This window comes from Lethenteron reissneri, chromosome 15 (assembly GCF_015708825.2).
Source record: "Lethenteron reissneri isolate LAM-NWPU_2019-01 chromosome 15, ASM1570882v1, whole genome shotgun sequence".
Classification (NCBI taxonomy): Eukaryota; Metazoa; Chordata; class Hyperoartia; order Petromyzontiformes; family Petromyzontidae; genus Lethenteron; species Lethenteron reissneri.
Genome location: NC_083793.1, coordinates 1,531,010 through 1,555,371, shown reverse-complemented (window position 1 = coordinate 1,555,371; position 24,362 = coordinate 1,531,010). Strand labels below are relative to the sequence as shown.

The 24,362-nt window shown below is 47.2% G+C and overlaps 1 protein-coding gene across 12 annotated transcripts in view; it reads left to right on the top strand.

Annotated features, from left to right (window-relative positions):
- The window catches only part of LOC133342575 (forkhead box protein P1-like), a 397,236-nt gene that overhangs the window by 311,475 nt on the left and 61,399 nt on the right, over positions 1 to 24,362 (top strand). For all 12 annotated transcript variants that reach the window (XM_061551765.1, XM_061551773.1, XM_061551771.1 and 9 more), the window contains 2 exons: positions 5,705 to 5,792; positions 7,316 to 7,399. In XM_061551765.1, the coding sequence (XP_061407749.1) occupies positions 5,705 to 5,792; positions 7,316 to 7,399 (172 nt within the window). The remainder of the gene's footprint in view (positions 1 to 5,704; positions 5,793 to 7,315; positions 7,400 to 24,362) is intronic.

Below are 24,362 nucleotides of genomic sequence, written 5' to 3'. Positions count from 1 at the left end.
TGTTAGCGAGCACCTATGAAGGCTGGCACGGCATACGACGGGGTGGGTGACCAGCACCACGCCCGGCCGCCTTTGTCTCCCCAGTGATGATGTTTTACGCAGCCCACACCAGGAACCCATTTGAGGTTGAGTCGACCTAGGGGAGGGCCAGGAACTATTCAGATAATAGTGACTGATGTTGGCCGTGAGCGGGAATCGAACTCGGGTCGCCGGGTTCATAGTGCAGCGCGCTAACCACTGCACCACCGCTCCCCACACACACACACAGACACATACACACACCAGTACATGCACGGATACAGATTATATTTGGAGTGCTCTTCTACTCGAGCGCTAATTCGATAACCCCAGGTGAAGAATTCAAGGCAGGAATCGGGGAGAACATTCCACCGATCTCCGCGTTCACAAAGTGCGACCGCACACCTGTGCCGCCGCTGTTTACGTGAGAGTGTGGAGGTGGGGGGGTTAGGAGCGACTGGGCGGAGAGTGAGCCTAGCACTCGCACAGCGAAAGCATATGTAGATGCTGCATTCCCCACTTCCCCTGGGACTGCAAGAGAAATGTGGCAGTTATGGTAATTGGATGTAATAGCGAGTTTACAATTAAGTCCAATAAAGGGCAGGCACATCTCACTAAGGCAAGAGGCCCTCTCAGCGAGACGTTCTAAAAATAAATTGTTCTGAATCGCTGGAGCACACGGCCACACGGGCACATGAACACACGGATATGTGGGCATATGGACTCATGGACACACGACTCTATGGTAAAATAGCTACATAGGCCACATGGGCACACGGGCACAGGGCTACGTGGCTGGGAATATTCTTGGAGTTTCTCCTTGCTGTGCCGTTGTTATTGAAAATGCTTTTAGTGGTCATATATCATGTTATTTGTTTTTAAAGGTTTTATTATATGTTTATATATAGGCTCGTATATTGCTTGTTTTTTCGCATTCTAAACATGGAATGATGAGTTCACAACCTTGGTCACAGGGGTAAAATCAACCCATTGTTGTCATCATCACCATTATTGTCTTCATCACCGTCATCCCAGCTATTGTCATCGCCATCATTGTTTCTTGCCAATCATCATCATGGCAATACACATTTATGATTTTTGTTTGTCATGATCTCCAGGACTCATTTGAGCCTATGCACTCTGATTTAAAACACACATCAAGAGATTCTACATGTTGATAAGCAGGTTTAATTTACGCCCATACTGGGTCTAAATATAAACCAATGCCGCGATTTTAATTGCCAACGGTATGACCAAATTAACTGCATTGTGCACGTGCTCATCAAATCTGGGAAGCTAAGCAGGATTTGAAGTTTCGTGACTGCAAGGATTCATACTCTTAGTTTTTTCGGTAAAGTCACGTGACTTTACCGAAAAAACAGAGTATAAGCTAAGCAGGGTTGAGTGTGGACAATGCTTGGATGGGGCAGCGACCACTGAAGAGGAGGTTGTCATAGGGCTTGCGGGGCTGTGTGTCTGAGCAGCAGAGGGCAGCACAGAAACATTCCGATGTTGTACTGTAGTCCTTTGTGCCCAAGTGTGCGACCGACCTTCACCAGCCCCCCACCCCCACTGACCAGCAGGGTGAAGTATGGTCATATAATCTCAAGAACTAGCACGGCACGGCGTGACCCTCATCCAGCAGTGGATTGACAAAATGGATGCACATGTACTCATACACAAAGGCAAAGGTAACCTTTATAGACTGTAGGGGCAAGTGCCCTTAGCGAGTAGCACCTAGGAAGGCCGGCACGGCGCACGAGGGGGTGGGTGGTCAGCACCACGCCTGGCCGCCTTTGGCTCCCCCGTGCTGATGTTTCCACATTGCCACAGGTACTCATTTGTGGGTGACTCAGCCAAGGGGAGGCCCATGACTGGTTCAGAAAATGCAGGAAATCATCTTTAGTGGGAATTGAACTCGGCTCGCTGAGTCCGTAGCGCAGCGCATTAACGGCTACGCACAAACATAGTATTTATTTACATGTTAAGTACTTTTTAGGCTTCGTTTTGCATTTTCAGTTTTAAGTAAGTGTTGCTCCGTGTGCACAGGCGACACTAATGCTGTGTCTAATGTCCAACATTCCCTCTCGAGTGGAGCCCCGGGAGAGCGTCAGGGGCTTGTTTGGAAGAGACGCCAAGCTGGGAGAGGGAGATCACGCCGATGCCCTCCAGGCAGCATTACGCGAGCGGTGTGACCAGGCGTCTCTGTCCCAACCCCTTCGTGTGCGGATTCCGTGTCGCAAACTTCGTGGGAAAGTCATCGGCGGTCGTCGTATGGAGAGACCCACGACCCCTGTCACGGGAACGTGGAATGTCCACCGCTGGCTCAGGGGCCCCCGTTGCTCGTTGAGGCAGGGGGACAATCTGAATTTGACGGCGTTTTTACGCCAGCGGACGTTCTTATTCGGAACAACAAAGGGAGTCCGTCGTGCTTGGATGTTACATTTGAGCTTTACGTCAGCTCCAAGTTTGCGTGTTGGGCTGCGATCAATGTGGAGGTAACCTGGCGCTTGCCGAATCGTGCTGCAGGGAATTTAGTACTGAACCTTGATCCAACATCGATTTATGTTTGCGCAATTTTTTTTTTATTTCTCACGGTGCCGCAGTTGTTTTTGTGCTGATTTCTATTCGCCTCATTGCTGCACGTCGCTTGTTTTGCTTTTGTCATTTTAGTGACCCAACTTACTGTTTTAAATTAGACTTGCACGTCTCCCGAGTTCTCACGCGATAGACAATCAACTAAACTACGTCGCCATCAGCTCCTGTCTTGTAGCTACACTTCTGAGCTGTGTGTCTGCGGCTTTCCAACACACGTTTGAAGCTTTGAAATATAATAAAAAAAGAAGACTTTTAAAAATACAGTCAGGCGCATCGCCATACCAGTGTTGTGACGTGACTGCGTTCGTGTGTGAGTAGCATTACAGTGACGCATACATCATCGCATCATCACAACGATGACATCTTCACGGTGCAATTACGGAGACATGACATCGCTGTAATGATGCTGTGAGTTTGCATACAAGTGTGATGATGCACTGTGATGATGCGATGAGTTTGCATGCAACTCATGCCATCATCACAGCGATGTGATTTCTCAGTGATTTGCGCACCTGTGCGTAACCCTAAAGTCGACTTTCTCATAACGAAGTGAGAAAATGTGTCGGATGGCCCACGAAACATGGCCGAGTTGTGTCTCCGCAGGGGGACGAGGTGTGCAATATTTACGTGGAGTTGCAGTGTGCGGAATTTCAGTGTGCGGAGTTGTAGCGTTTTCGCGCAACGCAGCGTCGCGTCGATGTCCCCGTCCGCTGGCGCACGGCGCACGGCGAGGGTGGAACGCCGAGGCAAGGGGAGGAGAGCCATGCAACATCGGAGCAGGGAGGATAAAACCCATTCCGTTCGCTCGGCACTGCAGCCAAGTAAAGTTCATGTTCCAGCGCGTCGCATGTCGACGCACGAAGCTGCACCCCACTCGTCGGAGGTCACGGACGAGCTTGACCAGGAGCCGCCCGCCTTCCTGTGCTCATCCCGCCCTTGCGTGTGCCGCGTGAACTCTCCCCGCTCGTCGTTGATAGCCGGCGCTTTACTGCGGGGTGGTGGCGAGACTCCCCCCCCCCCCCCCGACCCCTCCCCCCCTCTCCGCACCCCACTCAATTTGATTTGTAGGTAATTTCTCAAGTTTGTTTTTAATATATAAAGAGCCCCCGAGTGCAACTTTACTCCGTTCAGGCTCCAAGCCCTCATCGAGACGCCCTGGGGGGACGTGGGCACGGGGTCAGAGTGGGATACAGACCACGCCAAGCGGTGGCTGCTGTCCAATGCTAACGGCTTCCAACGCTCCGCGCGTGTTATCGTTGGAGTCGCTCTCTTCACCTGGACCAGATCCATCGCCTTAGAGAGAGAGAGAGTCCGGGTACTGTGCGCGCGATTGTTGTTCAGGGTTTCCTGTAGCCTGACACGACTGTGTCGCCTTATTCATGGAACCTCGCGGAACTCCGCACGCTCATGGGGTCGCGCAGCGCGCATCTTCGCGTGAACGTCGATCATCGGCGAGCGAGAGAGACGCCCAAGTCGGTTCAGGGTGCGTCTCCCGGCACTCCTCTGAGGGATCGTTGATAAGTTACTTTAGTTTGGCTGCTGGAGCCGTTGGCATTTTACCCGGAATCTGAAGTTTCTCATTCGTGACCCTGGCGAGACTTTGCACAGCTCTATAAATTCGCTGCTTCTGAAGGATGTTTCTCTTTGACGCGTAGCGGGCTTTTCACGACCGATATTACGATTCGTAATTTATTTTTGGAATTGGATTGCGCGAGTAAAGTGTGTGTTGTGAACACTCCTCCACCCGACACTGCCAATTAGTAATGTCACGTGGACAAACGTTCCAGCACTCCGCGCCAGTGAGCTGGAGAGAAATCCACGCACATGTAACAATTGGACATTACGCTGCTAGTTACAATCAGGTCACCAGGCAGGTGCCTTAGAAGTGTCATCTTTCACATATAGCGAAACATTACACTGATCAGGAAATACGTCCCCTACTTAATCAACAACGTATATGCGAAGCGACGCGTAATGCAGCGGAGGCTGATTCTATAATCGCCAGCACAGTTTGGCCTCTCAGTTGACGGAGAGCATCGTGCTCAAGTTTACGCAACTTGAACGAGCCCCATTGTAGTGAAGCCAGTTAAGACATGAGTGGAGTGGAGTGTAGAGTGTATGTGTGGTGTGTACGAGTGGAGTGTACGTGTGGAGTATACGTGTGGAGTGTACGTGTGCAGTGTACGTGTGGAGTGTACGTGTGGAGTGTACGTGTGGTGTGTGCCTGGCGAGTGTGTCTTAGAGTGTGTGTGGCAGTGCGGATGAGCCTAAAGAGTCACTTTGGTAGACTGAGCCCTCAACATGGCAGAGGAATCATGGAGCAAAGTCTACGGGAAAAGTAGCCATGGTAGTAGCGAGAGAAGTGTGACAGGGAAGAGATGGGCCACAACTGTAGGAGGTGACTGCAGTAGCAGTCGTCGTAGTCGCTTCGCCGTCAATAGGCCGCATCAAATGTTCCTCCAGGTGTCACGGTCCTGCACCCCCTATGCATGCATGCTGAACTTCATTCGCACCTTACGTAGACAACCTCGCCAAGTCTCCTGGATACACTTCATGTCCGCATCGTCGGGTGCGACGATGATCCGTGAGCAGCGTCGAGTCGAGTCCCCTTGAGCGGGAGAGCCCACGTGCACTCGGGTTTTGTTCCGGATCTATTCTCGACGCTGGACCGCGCGTGGGGGGTGAGGCGAGGCGAGCCGGAACACGTCCGGTCGAAGTTGAGCCGCGCGTCCAAACAGGGCCCAGACGGCGGTGTCGGGCGAGCAGGTCCTCTGCGGTGGGGGAGACCGGTGCGGGACGACGGGACCACGGGACGACGTTTGTGGCAGAGTCGGACCACCGAATCGCGATGGTGATGGGCGCGCCGTTCGCATCGCGTCCGGAGCGTCTCGAGGCCCCTCGGCGTGGGACGCTGGCAGTGCCCAGGTCCCCGGGGCGACGAAGCGCAGCCTGGCAGGGGATGCGAGAGCCGGAGATGCGTAGCTCCGTCTCCATGCCGACGCTGCCCTGTCGCCAAATGTCGTTGATGTTGTTGATGTTCAGAGAAAGAAAAAAAAATGATAGATGTTGCGTCTCGTTTCGCACGCAGGCACCTCAACAACGAGCACGCTCTGGACGATCGGAGCACGGCCCAGTGCCGGGTGCAGATGCAAGTGGTGCAGCAGTTGGAGATACAGGTGAGATTCCGCGTCAGCGTTTGCATTGCGGTGAGGGCCTGCGGCAGATGAACGCAGAAACAGATTAGCGCATGGGGGTTTGGGGCTGTGGCCCATTGCCTGTCCCTCCTTGCAAACACAATCCTCATGCTGCGGCTGCCTGGCCACTCTGCAGCCATGTTGGTATCTCTCTCTCTGCAAAGTGTGCTTTTTGAAAGAAGAAAAATCCTTCGTTAAAAACAAATCCTAATCATGACAGTGATGTTATTAATCGTAGCATTGATGTGACAGATACGTTTAAAATATTCACGAGCTATCATTCTCCTTCACGTGTTTTGGATTCGGAACAAACCTGTTTCAAACAAACCGAAAAATCGGCAAATTTCTCACACGTGTTGTTCCTCTTTCCATAATGATTTGCTGACAAGGTCAGCAGGTTTTGTTATTCATAATACTGTGCATACAAGTCACTCCAACAAAAGCCATCCTTTCAACAACAAAAAACTTCAAAACTGTTAAAAAAGGGGTCAGTGTTTGACTGACGCGTAATGAACAAAATAGGTCATCGACGCAGTCGTCATTTTAAAACGCCGCGCTGCAACCTGCGCCGCTGCTCTTTGAAACATCGAACCGCTGCGCGATGTTGTGTGCGTCCGTTACGTATACGGTCGACACTTAATTTGCCACGCGTGGGCCTCTTCACGTTGCGTTGCAGGAGACGGCCCTTTCTGTGCCCGTCACGACGGCTGTGCATTACGTTTAAGTGTCCCAGGCAATGGCGGGCAAATCAAATGTGAAAGCGACGCGCTATATATTTTGTTTCCCAAAAATAATTCAGCGGAATTTCGCCGTAAGCCCTGGAATATTTCAAGACTGACATTTTGCTGGGGACAGTTAATATTGCGGGCATAATCTAATAAAGGCACTCCCAAGGAATGACATGGCATGCTAAGCAAAAGCATATGATACACTTTAGCTCCCTGAAATATGCAATATATGCAGGGCATTTATAACTCGGAAATATTTCACATCAAAAAAATCGTGATGGCCTGGTGGCAGCAGTTAAAGGAACAACTTTGAATAAAAGAGACAAAAAATCCGTGTTCCTTTGGAGTGCTCACGGAAACAAATCCTTTACGCCATCCCCAGGGCTCGAGTTTGGTTCCTAAAAGCTTCGCTATTGGTAACTTGTGCGCATTTTTTTCCTCTTCATATTTAACATTTTGCTGACCTAAAAAAAATGCGACCAGAAAAATAATGCGGCGCAATTTGTATCTGTAACCTTTGCTAAAACACACAGCAGCCTTTGTCAGGTTGATGCAAGCCTGCCTTTCTTGAAGAAAGGCGCTATGAATAAGCAATAGCTTTCTGTAAGTAACTGTTTGTTAAAATATTTATCAGATCTGTCTTACTGGGCTTTAAAATTGCATGACGAGATGATGTTATTTGGAGCCGTACGCTATTTAGGAAAGGGGGCCTTTCAGTTTGATTTGCGTGCGCGGTGGCTGATGGCTGACGGCTGTGTTGTGCGTTGGCCCCCGCAGCTGGAGAAGGAGCGAGAGAGGCTGCAGGCCATGATGGCCCACCTCCACATGCGGCCCTCAGAACCCAGGACTCCCCTGCAGCCTGTGAGTAGCACGTCGGTCAGAGGCGAGCGCTTCTCTTGAGCCAGGCGGGCGCACAGACAGCCGGCCTATAAAACATCGTGGGGCGTCACGATCGTCGTCATCATCACACCCCCAATTAGGACGGTTGGCTTCGTAAGGTGCGAAAGAGGTTCAACGTACATCATCGCCGTCGTGGTGGCTGTCGTAATCATCATCGCCGTCGTGGTGGCTGTCGTAATCATCATCGCCGTCGTCCTCATTGTCAGTTGTCCTGCTGCTAATCGTCTTGGTCATTGTGGTGTCACGGAGTGGTATGGAGATCAGTGTCATGGTCGGCGCTGTCGAATATTACGGTGGGTGTCGTCATTGTGATGTGATAAAGTCATCACTAGATTAGTGTAATCAATCGCATCGTCGTTGTGAAGTATTGTGGGAATTATCATAATGAATCCTTGTGAGCATCAACATAAAGCCTTGTGATCGTCATAATTATGAACAAGATGTGCATTATTACCGTCGTGATTGTCAGATTAATCATCGTTATTCATCATCGACAGCATGTTGGTCATCATCAGCAAGCCATGAGATCATATTCACCAATTACTAAAATCGTTCCTACCCAATTGTGATTGTTACCATTATTGTACTCATGGCATTACTGCTCAATTAAATAACCGTGCATAGTAGAATAGTCTAAGACATTATACCGATGTGTTGTTTTAAGTCAATTTAACATCGTAATTATTTCATAAGTGAATAAATTCATGGCAAATGTAACTCAACGAGATGCTGGGTAATCAAAGGATTTTGTTGCGTTCTTAGAAATGTGTTACCTCTGGACATTCTCATACAACACAAATAAATTATAACGATCTACATTGACCAACTCATGTCTTGGTCCCATAACGTTCCAACGGTCATCCTGGATACAATGTACACCACATTTGTCAAAGGGAATTAATTTCTACAGGAAGAAAAACCTAACACACTGACCCTCATTCGACAAACTCGTAGAAACTGATGAAATCAGCATATACACACGAGGCATTATGTGCCCAACATTTTAAACATATTCTTACAATTTGCACGTGCGTGTGTAGATATTTGCATCTGTCCCCACACAATCACACACATACATCGCAATCAACGTGAAACTCTTGAACAACACACGTATAGTACAGACACCTATATTAGGTGTGAATGTACTTGTGCGTGAATATTTTCACGAAAATAATTCAATTTCCACCGACACGCCGCTGGGAAATCTTCATACTTCACCGATATTATTATTGTTGTTGTGTAGCTTTTAATAGAGAGTAGTTTAAAACGTTTGTTTTGTGGCTTCTGTGAATTGGAGATGGCTTCAGAACCCACGAAACACGACGCCGGTGCTTGCGACGTGAAGTGGCGTTACAGAATTGTGATAATCCACTCCAGTGGGTGGCTGTGCGTGGCTCGGGGAGTCATGTGACACTGGACCAATACAACCGGTGATGGTTCCTTTGAGTTCCGTGATTAAAATCCGCGTCTTCTAGTGGAGCGGGTTGATGGTCTCAGCCCGGTCAATGGTGATTGCACAAAACAACATTGAAAAAAAAACTTGTATTAAATTTGGTCTATCACTTACCTTGGCAAAATGCAATATTTGAGGATTAAAATGATCAATTTCACTGCCATGCAGTGGCCTGCCCTTGTTAAATATGGCATTCGTATAAACAACACAGACAAGTGTTATATTATTTCACAAGTCGAAATTTACTTGAAATTGCAACTGAAACTTGACTTAAGAATGAAACTTAATCATTAACGTCGACGTCACAGGAAACAGCACTTTGTGTAATTTGCTAAATAAAAAGGTCTACAGCTGTCGTGGAAATTTAACCGTCAATGGAGTGCCAACCCGTTTAATGCTGAAGCTTCTGACCACGAGGCTACAACCAGCAGACCTCTAGGAAAGCCATTCGCGTGCTCCTTACATTTATTTCACAGTTTCCCGTAGAGCCGAAACGGACTGTTGGGGCGAGTGCTGTAAGCGAGCACCTATGAAGGCCGTCACGGCACATGTGGGGGTGGGTGGCCAGCACCGCACCTGGGAGCCTTTGTCTCCCTAGCGGTGATGTTAACACACCACACCAGTATTCATTTGAGATTGAGCTGACCTATGACAGGCACAGGACCGGTTATGAATATCATCATTGGTGTTTGCCGCGAGCCGGAATCGAACTCGGGTTATCGGGTTCGTAGCGCAGCGCGCTCACAGCTGCACTATCACACCCCCGAATAACGACACGCACACACACACCATCAACACTTTCAGCAGTTCAACATGATTCAGACTGTCTCCATTCTAATTGTTGGCTGCAGATTATTCTCTTCACTGAACTAATGGGTAGTGCGTTTATTTAATTTAACCGATGACCGTTCTTAGTGGCGATTTAATGGATATTTTTTAAGGCTCCCTCCAGGAAAGTGCATTATGTTATCCGTCGTAAACACTTTCCATGACCATAAATGTTATATATTTGATGTTCATTTCTTGTATCATTGACAGGAATAATTTATTACAGTGGGAAAAATGCAGATTTCCAACAGAAGTATTTATCACTATAAACATCACTTTATATCATAGTCTAATAAACAGTGCAGTGTTGTCTTGTTTGTGTGTGTGTGTGCTTGTATGGGAGTGTGTGTGTGTATGTGGGGAGCGGTAGTGTAATAGTTAGCACACTGCGCTATGAACCTGGCGACCCGAGTTTGATTCCCACTCACGGACAACCCCAGTGACAATTATCTGAACCGGTCCTGGGCCTCCCCTAGGTCGACTCAGCTTCAAATGAATAATTGGTGCGGTGTGTAACAATTAAAAGCAGCAATCAAACGAGGCGCCCCACCGGCCTTAATAGGTGCTCGCTAACAGCACTTGCCGCAACAGTCTGTTGGAGGCTGTATGGGGGTTCTGTGTGGAGTGATGGTGCATTGGTCTGTGGAATGTCCTACAATGCAAGTATCTTGGGTTCCATTCCTGACGAAGGATAATATCAGTGGCCTGGTGATATCTGAACCTGTCCTGGGCATCTCCAGAGTTGAGTCCACTACAAAATGTATACCTGGTGCAATGTGTAAACAACAGCACGACAGAGACAAAGGTGGTCATGGTACTGGCCTCATGCTGGCCTTATTTAAGTCTTGCTAACGCTACTTTCACTTGTGGTCTATAAGGCCAAATGCTATATGTGTCTGTGTGCGGTGTATTTTTTTACTCAAAATACGAGTATCCGAAAGGATCTTCACGACATATGTTTGGCCATTTCTTATGTTTGAGTATCTTTGCTTGCTCTGGGATGGATATGAAGTTCCGAGGGAAACCCCAGACACGTGAAGGAATAACACTTAAACTTAACACAGATAGTTTCGGCAACCTTTCTTCACGTGTGTCCTCCTATATGAACGACCCTGGTATCTCATGAAGATGATGATGGAATTCCCCAGTGATCCACGAACCTTGCCTGCAAAATCACTGCTTTACAGACGTGCATCATCACCACTCCTGGCCACCAGCCCTTACGATACTGATAGAGTTTTAATTAGAAAGCAGAACTTTGCGTGTTTTTTTATGGATGCATACCGACGTACACTCCCCAAATTAATTACAATTCAGCAAGCAGCATTTCTCTGAGTGTCTGCCACCTTGCTGTTCGTCCGTTGCCACTACCGGTGTTACTGTTTCTGCAAGACACTCTCATGGTTCAATGTGTAAACAGTAGCACGAGTCACATTTCTCCTTGTTTCTCTGCTACTGCTACTAAATATTTTTTCCACGTTATTTTCCTCTTCAGGGCGAGTGTAATTGCAATTTGTTATTCGTGCTTGTCCACAACTGCCAACAAAGTGTCGCATATTCGTCATGATCTAGGTGATGAAATTGGCGTATTTATTTTTCTTCTCAGCCTTGTTTTTTTTTTACACGGCGATTTACCGCGTGCATGTGCTACGTCCTCCAGCTGTCGTGTTTGCTTGTTTAAAAACACACGCACACAACAACGCCACGTGTCACGCGTGCGATGACTCCGCCGCCGCCGAGATTGAATGTGACACTGAACTAAAGTGGCAATAGATTGTGTCTGCCATCGCTCGCACATGTCATCTGTCTGTCTTCACAAGCCTCGGTGGCAATCAGAGCTCTGTTGACTTGTTTGTGTCGCGGAGAAAGTGGGAAGCTCCACAGATCTAAACCCTGACCAGAGATGGAATTTGGCTTCATATTTGTTTCATAAGTCGCAGCGAGTGTTGTGTTGTTTTTATACACGTCTTGCTTTTTTTCCATTCAAACCCGAGCGCAGTTGGCTTTCCACGCTGCCATCCAAAGCACACACACTCGCACCACCTACAATAATAGTAAAAATAGTCCTTTTGTGTACTCATCCAGAAAAGCCTCGGCGAATCTCAAGGCTGTTTTTGAAGAGGGCCACACATTTCAACGTGCGGCCAATTATTTGCGTGCAGCTTTGAGATAAAATTACCGTATTCTCCGGATTATTGGTACTCGTGAAAGTAAAGACACGCACCACAGACTCGTCACGTGTGTCACTAAAGTTATACCAAACGTATAAGATGCACCCACACTAATGTATTTGCATTATATGAGAATGAGATAAAAATTGCTCGAAAAGTCTCTACCCATATATGGATAGTGAACAGAAACCTATATGAGGCACGTTACTCAAGTTAGATCTGTAAATGACCATAAAACCCCATTTTAACCGAATAATAGTGTAGGTCGGAAAACTGTGGACCGGTTTTGTGCGTATTAGGACCCTATTATCAGTCGGTCACGTTGGCTCAACCTATTTGTTTATGGTGGCACGAGACGAGAGAACCAACAATGAACTTCTACTTTGAAAACTCAATTCTTGAGAATTGCTTTTTGTGTTTAGTTTGCTGTCCGTCCCCCACACCTCCGATTAGCACGGTTGGCTACGTAGGGTGCGAAAGAAGTTCGACATACATACACACATGCATGCTTTTTCAGGGAACGCCGATGGGGTTTTGTTGTTTGCGAAATGCGCATAGGTTATGTGATGTTTACACGATCATGCGTGTTGTTTAAGAGCCGTTTCGTCGTAGCAGCAGAGCGCGCCACGTATGGCAAGTGCCGTTCGCGGGCACGTGCCAGGCTCGCAGTCGTCCTAAAGCAGGGCAGGTGAAGTGGCGGCGTTGTTGTTCAAGTCGAAATCTGCGATCGAATCTCGAGCGAGATGAAGGCACTGAGTCTGCTGCCCAGATTGGTGGCAGGGAAAGCGCTGCGTGTGGTGCTTGGGAGCAGCCTGCTGGGCATGAGACAAATGTGAAGAAGTGGGTTCAGTTGAAAGGCAGAGAAGCATGCGGCGTCGTAGAGGATGATGATGGTGATGAGCTCCAACTTACTTTTCGATGGGATTTTCAAAGCTTGATTTATGTCATTTACAAAGCTTGAGTTTTGTATAGAACTTAAGTTCTGTAAATCCCAAACCCATTTGCAGACACAATAAGGTAGTATTTTGCGAGACGGTGTTTTTACAGATTTAAAAAAACAATATTTGGAAAGATGTTTGTTTTAAATATGGTATTTTGAAAGACGGTGCATGTTCTAGTTGGTGCCGCGCTGGAGAAGCGACAGTGCCAATGCTGCATGGCACACTGTGGACAATGAAACTACAGTGGCATAAAACATGAAAATGGTGCCCGATGTATAAGCAATACGAGGTGCAATTGACTTTTGACATGAGAGAGGTGGTTGGCCATTGTCAAACCATCACTGTTAACTATCTCGCCAAAGCTGAATGTGTAATCGCCCAATTTGGCAGTTGCCAATGCAGAATCGTCTTGTACGGTGATGTATGTCTTTATGTGAGAACTGGGTAACCACAATAAATACCGTACGTTGTTCAATCAAGGAATTCATTGAAATGCTAGGAATTTAATCGCTTCTCTCTGCTCACCCGTGTTACTGCCGGCCGCCATTTTAAAATAATGCCCAGTGCTGCCCTCTGTGTGAGTCGGGCAGAACATGGAAATAGCAGAATGTGTCCATTTTAGAATAGGTCAAGATATTTGCATAATTAGTGTACATTTTACAAAGTATATATTTTGGTGGTGTGGGTATATATTTTTTTCTTGGGTAGATAAACTTGCCCAGAGTTTCAACGGCCCCATCAGGAGATGGGATTCGTCGACTTCTGGATGATTGCAAGTCCAAATGTGATAATGACCATTACGCCACGGCACCTTCCCAAATATTTTTGGGGAACCCTCAAATATTACAAGGCACCTGCAATGGATCTCTTATTTATCTGTTTTTTTTATCGAATTATTTTCCCACGTACAGCTTCTATATTAGAACGCGACGAAGGTGATTGTCGTGCAGAATGGTAATTTGGTCATCTTCATTTATTGTTTAACAATGACGAATAGAGGCTGTCGCAACTTTTAAGAGAAAGTGAGAATCCCTCAACCATTTCGGCAGGGTAGTTCTAAGTGATTTGTTGGAATTGGTGACAAATCACCACTCCCAACCCTCCCACAGCCGCCCTCTCAAAGCGCTCACACTCACATACACACAAAGACAAAGATCCCCCGTGCAGCCTTTAACAGACCTGTGGGAAAAGTGCCGTTAACGAGCACCTTTGAATGCCGGCACGGCACACGAGGGGGTGGGTGGCCAGCACCGCGCCCGGCCGCCTTTGTCCTCCCAATGCTGATTTGTACATACCACAACAGGTACTCATTTAAGGTTGAGTTGGTACGCGTATATACACACACACACGTGCATGCAGGTGCGCACGCACAGATGTGCATTCCCACTACAGAGTCCTCATGCTTTCCCTCTGCTGTGCTGGGCGCTGAGTTGAATGCACTTTTGTATTTCCACCTTCATCAACCAGAGAATTGATGCGGAGGCAAGGCTGGGGTTTCATCATATGCTGTGTGTGTGTGCACTGTGTGTGTGTGTGCGCGCGTGTCTTTGTCTTTGGAGCGGTGGCACAGTGGTTAGCACAGTGCGATATGAACATGGCCACCTGCGTTCGAGTCCAGTGCACGACTAACAACAGCAAATATTTGAACCAGCCCTCGGCCTCCCGTTTTTCAGTTTTCAGTTTCATTTATTGGGTATAGCCCTGTGAGCCATTCGGCTCTTGAATCGGGTGCAACCGCAACAAACAAAAAACAAAAACATGAACAAGAAAATCTTAAAGTGACTATGTTCAAACAGAAAATCCAAGAAAGACAGCAAAATATTGCAGAAAAAGCACCGAACACCAACACTGTGTGCAAAAATCCCAGTGGGATGCAAGTCGAACAACAACAACCACAAGACAACTTAGATTAAAGCCATCAGTCTAACTCCGTACTATAACAAACAAACATGGCCAAACCAAAAACTTTTCGAAATCACCAAAATAAAGCCACAAAAGCAATGTAACAGTGATCATAGGAACTGTGATCGAATTTTCACAATAAACGACATAAACAACATGTACCACCAAACCCTGCAGCCATTGTTGGCTGCATGAGTCCCTCCACAACAGCAAGAACATCAGACTGAGTATCAAAACATTTTAATGCACCTTTAAGATCAGCACACTAAATCAAAACACAGATCATACTTTGCAGCGGTCATCCGGAGCGAAACATTTTATTATAGGCCACTGAATAGCAGTGGCAGCTAGGGGTGTACAGTACAACTCTTCTAGAGCAGTTTTGAGTGAGGATCTCATAGGTAGTGATTAAAGTTGCAGTTTATTGGCAATAGCATTCCAAACCCTGGGGGCATCAACAGCAAAGGCCCTTCCTCCAGTATTTGTATGGCAATAGAGAATGTGAAGCTGGTAAATGTGCGAAGACCTTAGGTCAAATTTGTTATTTGATAAAGAGAGGAGATCCAGCAGGTAATCTGCGTTTTTTTTTTGTAAGTACATCGTGAATAAATAAGACCTGTTACACAAGCCGTCGAACATTAAGAGATGTTAAGTTTGACCCAATGTAGAGATCACAGTGGTGAGTCCTATATGGGCAGTTCAATGCAAATCTTAAGGCCGAGTGATACATTGAGTCAAGCTTCTTCAGTACAGTACTTGGGGCTGATTTATACACGATGTCACAGTAATCAAGTAGAGGCAGTATGGTAGCTTTTATCATTTCCAAACGGAACATAGGGGGAAGCAGTGTTTGTGTCGTTACAGAAAACCAATTTTTATTTTTGTCTTTTTACCAATATAATCAATATGAACTTCAAAATTCAGTTTTGAATCCAGGATGACCCCAAGATACTTATAGATCTTGACTTGCTCTATTTGATAATTATTTAAGGAATGTAATTGGGGACAAATAACTTCCTGCTTTAGTCCTGGTGAGAGGCATAGCACCTTGGTTTTGGAGGTATTCAGGACTAGTTTAAGAGCAACTAGCTGATGTTGTAGTTTGTTGAAGTCACCCTGGAGCTTAGCAATCACGTAATCCGGAGAGCGGCCAGCCGTAATCAGTATCGTGTCATCTGCAAAAAGATTTACCCTGGAATGATCCAGGTCAGTGCCCAAGTCATTGACATAAAGAGAGAACAAGAGGGGGCCGAGGATGGAACCCTGTGGAACCCCTTTTGTTATCTTAACACTGTTTGACCTCCAACCATCTGTGAATACAGTTTGGGTGCGAGAAAAGAGGTAATTTTTTAACCATTCTACTGCGTTTTCGGAAAAACCGAGGCAACTTAGTTTACTAAGCAGGGTGTTGTGGTCTACTGTATCAAAGGCTTTGGACAAGTCAAGAAAAAGACAGGCGCAGTACTGCTTATTATCAAGGCTACTGTAAATGTGATTCAGAGAGTCTAATGCAGCAGATGTGGTGCTGTACTTTTTTTCGGAACCCCGATTGTTTTATATGTAATAGATTTTTGGCGGACAGAAAACTGCTAATTTGGTAGGTCAATAATTTTTCAAAAAAATGTATCAACGGGGACAAAATTGAGATAGGTCGGTAGTTATTTGGAACATCTTTAGGGCCCCCTTTGTGAAGTGAACGAACATAGGAATGTTTCCATTCTCGAGGAATTGATGCTTCTTTGATGGACAGGTTGAAAATATGGGCTATAGGTTTGTATATTAGGTGACCAACAGTTAGTAGAGCAAAGACGGGAATACTATCTAGCTCCGGTAGAGGAGGACCCTTTGAGGTAGGACAGTTGTTTCAGAACATTACTTTCGTGGATTGGCTGGAAACTAAATGTTTGGACAGGGGTGTAGGGATTTGCATGAGCAGGGGTGACTCCCAATACATTATCAAAAAGGTTACCAGCTTCAGAAAAATGAAGGTTAAAATTGTCAACTATTTTTTGGGGATCTGAAAAATATTCCCCATTTCGGTTAAGCTCAACGGGCAGATTATCTGTTTTGGATGCCTTTTCGATACATTTTATTGTTTTCCAGAAAATCCTGGCATTTCCATGTGATTCCAGGAGAGTGACGCATCTATTCCTTAAAATCCTGTATTCTAACCAGTCATTGACCAAATTACTTTTCTGCGCACATGCCCAAGCCTTGTCACTAGTTTTCATGAACTTAGTAATCAAAGGATCAAACCATGGTGGGCGGTTTTAAATCTAATCAACGGACCATGTTTGTTAAGAATTTGGAGAAACGTGTACCTGAAAGTCTCCCAAGCCGTAGTCAGGTTGGGGATATCACAGACCTTGTCAATATCCGAGTGAAGCACATAATTAGTAAATTCCTGAGTGCTGAAGTGTCTCATTGAGTGCTTCTCAACCAATGTAGGGGGGGCTTTGGGTCTGGCTGATGATCTCACCCCAAAAATGAAGGAGTGATCACCAAGGTTATTACCCAGAACACCAGTCAGTGCGACATTGTGAGGGGCATTTGTCAAACATCGACACGAGGGAGAGGCAGGCGGCCTGGCGTGGTGCTGGCCACATACACCTTGCTCCAACAGACTTTTGGAAAGCTATACGGAGGGTCTTTGTCTATGAGCAGCACCTATGAGGGCGGTGGGTAAGCGGGACCAAGCCAGGCCACCTTTGTCTCCACACTACTGATGGTTATGCACCAGGTACTCATTTGAGGCCGAGTCGACCCAGGGGAGGCCTAGGTCCACTTCACATGAACAGGAAACTATGGTCTGCCTTGACTATTTGCAGGTGAAACTAAATTGCATCACAGGTTACATGTTTGTTTATTTGATGTCTTAAGTTATCTTCCATCAAATGACCAATGAGGTTAATGTGCACAGGTGTAAGTAACAATACAATTCGACACGAGTGATGAGAATTAGATATCACTGTCAGTGGCGTGAATGCGCAAGTAAACTCGTCCATGCCTAGTAGTGCGGTGTGGTGTGGTGTTTTTACCACACGGCCATTATCTAGCGAACGCACTGTTATGAACCAGCAGCCGATTAAATAAAAATACCCTCCTAATGACACGACAGAGTAAATTATAAAACATTCTGGAACTGTCTGGGTAAGAATCTTCAGGTTAAAGACTTGCTAAGAAATATTCCCTTATAGTTGTGTTTATCGCAGCTGTTCTAACACAATACTCCCACCAACAAGGTAATGAAGTGCTTGTAACAGGAGGGGGTACAGCAAGTAGTTTGCCCTTTTATCTGTGCGCCGTTGGAGTGTCATATTGCTAGAATTCATGAACAGGGGCCTTGGTTTCAAGAAAGGCGCCTTTAAATGAATACAGTTTGATTGATTGACTTGTGTTGCTTCACAAGTGTACCCTCAATTTTCTCAAAAAGGCAAAAAAAATCATAAATAAATGCATTATAAATGCATTCCAAGCAGGACTCTTAAAAATTAGTATTGAGGCCCATTTCAAAAAAATTATGGACTCTTGAATATAATCCGTCCATGTGGCTCTGTGGCATTTCACAATTAAAATATCAATTACAGTCGGAGGTTGACTGAGGCCATCATGCCCTGAGGTGCCAATAAAATAAGTACCGTCCTCCCTTGTAGGGAATCAAACAGCTGGCCGTGCTATCGAGACATCGGCTCCTGCCAAAGGAATGTGGAATGTCCGCCACTGTGCTACGAACCACCCAAGTTGACTTCAGCGTACAGGGACACTTTTATTATTATTATAGTTTCTCAAAAATGCTAGCCTCGAGTAATTACAGAACAACTAAAATGCCTTCAGCATGTAATGGCCATTTTGTTCAATTGTAAATTAAAGAGGTGCTGCCATTTATGTATTTCCTAAACCGCCTTTAGAAGCGCCCCTACCCAGACAAACGGCCCCCCCCCCCCCCGCCTTTCGCCAGGACTGTAATCTGATTACAGAAAGCAGTTTTGAAATGACTTTTTTAGTGGGCAATATAGGGCAGAAAAATTCGAACATAATTGATGCTATACTCCTGATTTATGTCCTCATATTCAAAGGCTCTAAGCTGAGACAGCCTTGCATTTGATGAATATTAATAGTGGGAATTTATTACCAAGGTGAAATGAGCTCTGAAGATCCATCAATGTACCCTTAGCACTATCACTATATGAACACATGGCATGGCTGCAACCCGAGTTATATTATGCCATTAACTGGAGGCACAGTACTTCATTAAACCTTACCTTGTGGCCATGCCACGGCTGGATAAGAATCATTATTAAATCTACAGATTTAGAATAATGGTGTTCTTCGCTCAAAACCGGCTGCATGGAATTTACCAAAGGAAAGGGCCACCGCTCGAAAAAAGTGAAAACACACTCACTTTTCACAAGTTTGATCTCCGTGGTTTCGGAAAAGTAAAACAACTAAAAAAAAGTAGTTACTTTTCATCATTTAAAGCATTTCACGTTTTGATGGCGTGAACAGCGAATAAAAGAGCCTTTCATTTTTTATTTAAATACACTTTATGGGTACACCTTTTTTTCGGGGGTGGGCGAGGAGAGAGAGACAGAATGAAATCTGAATCACGGTAATGGCGAGGTTCAGCCCCGAGCGAGCTGGAAGCTTTCCGCAGCTAATTACGAGAACGTGGCCGCACCTCGAATCGCGGGCGGGCGATTTCCTCCACCCGGAACCGTGTCAAGGGGCGATTCCAACCCCCGCCTGCGGTAACGTCTGCATTTCACGTGGGTGGGTGGGGGAGGGGGGGTGTCAGGGGGGACGACGTTACGGGGACCAACCCTCTCGCAGGGACGACGGAGGGCAGGGGACCGCGCTGAAACTCCCGTGGGTGATTGTGGATAACCGTAAACTATAACAAAAAAACTATAAACGGTTGTTTTTTCATTACCAGGTAAGGCCCACTGAGCTGTGTAGTTCTTTTTCAGAAGTGACCTGGCCACAAATGGTAGCTCAACGAAGTGGCTTATCACGTGGACATTTCTAGCAGCCGAATATTCAAAACGCGTGATGTTGATTCTAAATGTGGAGGAAAAATCCGGAGGACCCAGAGAAATATCTACACGAACACGGGGAGAGAAACACGCGGACTCCAAATATACATGGGTCGGGATCGAACCCACGCCCTCCTGTATACCAGGCAATGTCATTAACATTTCCGAGCCACCGTGGCGACAATGCCTGGAGTGATTGTCCCCAGCCCAACCCGTGTCTCCGTGTGCCCCATTCAAGGGTTGCGATTTCTGGATTCGTGCTCGGGTTGTCGCCGGTGTTTAAATTCACGATAGCCGTCGTTATCACCGCCGTCTTCACCGTCGTCTCTTGCCGCATTCTTTGTTGTTGCAAAGGAAATATTTCGTTCTGCTTTTTCAACAATCAGTCGCTTTAAATGATTGATTGAAATGTTTAAAAAAATTGGGACAGATAAAAATCCTATCCGCCTATCGTCATCATGATAATTTTAAAAATCTAGATTGAAGAATTAATTTCTTTAGAACTGCTTTTTGCGTTTATTTTGTTGTCCTTCCAACGCACCTCCAATTAGCACCGTTGGCTACGTACGGTGTGCGAAATAAATTCAACGTGCATACATTAAGCAAGGTAATTGCCGGCATCATCATCGTCATCGTGAATCATCGCCATCGTATTCATCCATCAGGCAATGCCGGCCGCTGTGCTGCGCAGAACAAAGCCGCTCAAGAACTCGAGCAAATATCACAGCCGCCCTTTTTTTGTTTTGAGTCCACAATTATCTCGCTTGCGCTGCATCGCTCGATGTTTCAGACCTTCCCTCCAAATAAATAAATAAAACGCCAGTTCATTTATTTATATTTTGTCAGCTGAACGATCCTTATCTAATGTCTGCTGAGAGGTCGGACAATAATACCTCGATGGATTTTCGGCGCTGATAATTTGATAACGACGCGCGCGGCTCCCGCGTGATGAACGCCACGGTGGCGGCCCAGAGGGCCCAGAGGGTGCGCATTTGGGATCCCGAAGCCAAGGGGGGTAATGGAGTGCGGGAAGGGGAGGTGGCGGGGGGAGGTGTTGGGAGGAGAGTGGGGTTACGCCACCGAGAGTTGGGGGGGGGGCCGTGGTGAGTGGGGGGCACGGAGAGAGGAGGTAGCTGGATGGTGTCGAACGGTTCAAACCCATTTTCACACTCGGAGCATTCATAGCCCGCTGCCGCTTCTCGGCAAAATTAACAGCGCAGGTTACTGACGTGAGACAGTATAATAGCAATACGCTCGGCATGCGCCTAACTGGAAATTAAGCCTGGCAGCATGGGTCAGCTAGCTCCATGTCGTTCTGTCTGTCTGCGTTTTTTTTCTCTCTCTCTCTCCTCTCTCTCTCTCGCTCGCACACATTTTCTCTCCCTCCCTCTTTTCTCCGAGCCTCTCTTTTCCTCCACAGCTGCATTCTGTCATGATTTTATAATTAATGCAATTCCTCGGCGAGTGCGCGCGTGTTATTATCCATCATTTGAAATTAATGACGGGGTAAAGGTCGCCGTCAAATTTTTCCAGTCGGCTGAAGCCTCGCAGCTGCAAAGACGTTCCTTATCGTGCAAAAATGCGGCCAGATTTGCCATCGTGTTTCTGTTTAACGCAGCTCTCAAAATGGTTTTAATTTTCCAACGTGTGTGCACGGTTATATACCGCGTCGCGCGGACTGAACAGCGATGATGAGACTCGCCATCGTGCATTTACCTCCCAATCACCCCCCACCACAACGGCGGCGGGTGGCTCGTGGTGGGGTAAAGCGTGGGTGAGCCCTGTGTCTATTACCCTGTCTGGTTTGTGTCAAGGGTACGCTAAATGCCCCCCCCCCCACCCCCTTGAAAGAGAGAGGGCCCTCCAGGGTCCTAATGGTCTGGGATGCTGTGTGCCGGATTGACCTTAGCATTCATATCTCTGTACGTACGAACGAAGACAATGATCACCCATATAGCTTCAACAGACTGTTGGGGCAAGTGCTGTTAGCAAGCACCTATTAAAGCCGGCACAGCACACGAGTGGGTAGGTGGCCAGTACCACGCCAGGCCGCCTTTGTATCCCTAATGGTGATGTTTACACACCACACCAGGTACTCATTTGAGGCTGAGTTTACCTAGGGGAGGCCCAGGACCGGTTCAGATAATCGCTGTTACTGTTGTTGACCGTGAGCGGGAATCGAACCCGGATCGCTGGGTTGGCTGCGCAGTGCGCTCACCGCTGCACGACCGCTAACCGCAGCAACACATACGAACAACACAAATGTATACCAGCAATAATCGATGCGTTACAGCGTGGGGAAAAGGTCAGTTACAATAGAAAGCAATGAATTACCCAAGAATAAATGGTAATCTGCTTATTTATTTAAACTTGCCAAGCCTTAATCTTTGTTGTAATCTTTTAAGTAACCGTTTAAGTTGCATTCTCAAATAAGAATTTCAATTTCTCAAAGGTCTGAGTCAGTAAACCGAATTCATTGTTCTGTAACCTTTTGATGGCCAGGCCCCGGGTTGCAATGAGAGTAGTTTGTCAATGTTTGCTCATTTCTATTGGAGTGAGAGTTTGACAACACATGGTAAAGAGCCCATGTAGACATGCTCTGTGCTGTGATTAAATCATTCGGTACAATCAGGATATAGGAGGGACCTAAAACATGAAAAAAGGGTTTGCTACCAAAACGGCTGCACATCTCAGCCAGCAGTAGAAATTCCACATTGCTATGATAGGGTTGAGTCGTCTTATTATAGGTGCAACGATGCACCTCCAATTGTTGAGCTCACAGCTGCACGCATCAAATGATTTTCATCTTTTCTCCACATTTTAATTACTTCTGATTGTGATCCTCTGCAGCCAGCTGAGGCCGCTACGTCCACCGCATTGTTTTAAAACGAGCTGAATATTAAATTCCTAAAGAAGTTCCCAGCCAGCGCGCGGTGAAAAACGTCGGACACCGTGCCTAAGTACACGACACGGAGACACATCGCAGAGAGCCACGCGGACCCTACCGCGAAAACCGACGTGGTCCTAGAATCCATCCCTGACAAGCTCTTCTGCACGTTTGTTGAACTTCTTTCGCGCCATACGTAGCCGACCGCGCTAATCGGAGGCGCTAGAGGGTGTATTGGGCCTATTCGTCGACTATGCTGGCCAGACTTCTTGAAAGAGGAAGCGACACCGACACTTTGCCTCCACTGCACATGACCTGTCGACTGCGGTGGAACCCCTTTATTCTGCTAGGCGTGACACGGGCCGGTCGATATAATAAACTTGTCCAACCATTCCGGTTGCCACCCCGGGAGATGGAATTGAACCGACAGCCTCTGGATGAACAGTCCACGGCGGCTAAACCTTAAACCACGGTGGCATGTGCGCGAGACCGCTACGACCCCAGACATTAACGAAGATTCGCCAATGTGCTTTCGTGGACACACAAAGGCGGACCGCCGGGAAGTCCGTGCATCAATTACATTCGCCGCGTCGAACCCGAGAAGAATTAACGGGAGAACAAAACAATGCGCCTCGCGAAAGAACAAACATGTTTGTTCGTGGCGTAACCGACGGCAAAGATTACAACAAAGCCCTCTGCGCTCCCCGACGTCTGCTCGCGCACGACGATGCATCGGAGCCCCCGGCGCGACGCTGCTGTGCCGACTGTTGCCCCCACCCCACCTTGACGCGGTACGGCAGGTGCCACGGACTGCAGAGGAGTGCGGTAATTCAATCCCACGACTCGCGAGTTTCAGAAGGCACCCGTTCTGCAGGAGGTGCGGGGGGGGGGCCCTCTCGTACTCGAACGGGCGGCCAAAGCCGCACGGCAATTCCGACATAATTTTTTTGTTGTCAAATTAACCCCCCCCCCCCCCCCCGATACTTGCGGCGTGAGTTCAAATTTCCCGTTTCGTCAAACCCACGCACGGAAGCGGAATGCCTCTTCAGACAATTTTCGGTGAATTGATTACGCCCTCGTGTTTAAGTGCTCGCGATCGCATTTGTTATATTTATTTTCCCGCTCGCAAAGTCCGGCCTCTTGCGACGGACGGCGTCGTAGCCCGCGCGGGCTACGGAGGGAAGCGTCTCCGTGAAACCAATGAGCAACGGGCCCTCATTTCACGCCTTCATGAAGACGACTGTAGGGTGAAACAGTTAAATAATGCATGTCGCATGCGCAGCCCGCGCCGGGATGCAATCTCTTTGCGAGGCGCAAGTGATCATTAGATTTCCGCCGAGCATCGCTCGTCTAATCAAAGGCCTACCTGTGACAGCCCCTTGTTGGAATTAGCCCTGAGAGCCCGCTGGCTAAGAACCTGTTAGCAACACCACCACTGAGTGGTGTCACCAAAGTCACTCTGGGAACCGTACACATTTTCTATTTATCTTCGTCTAAAACTTGGTTGGTTCCCGGGATTTTGGTCGCTGGCCACGCTTAATTTCCCCGCACGCTTGCGCGCATGTGCGAATGGGTGATTATTGTTTTTGTATGTTTATCCTACTACGTGTGTGTATTGTATCGTCATCGTGCAGTTAGTCGAAAGGCCGCTTGCCTATCGACTAACTGCCGTGCCGGGAGATCGAGCCGGCGATCTCCGGATTGCAAGT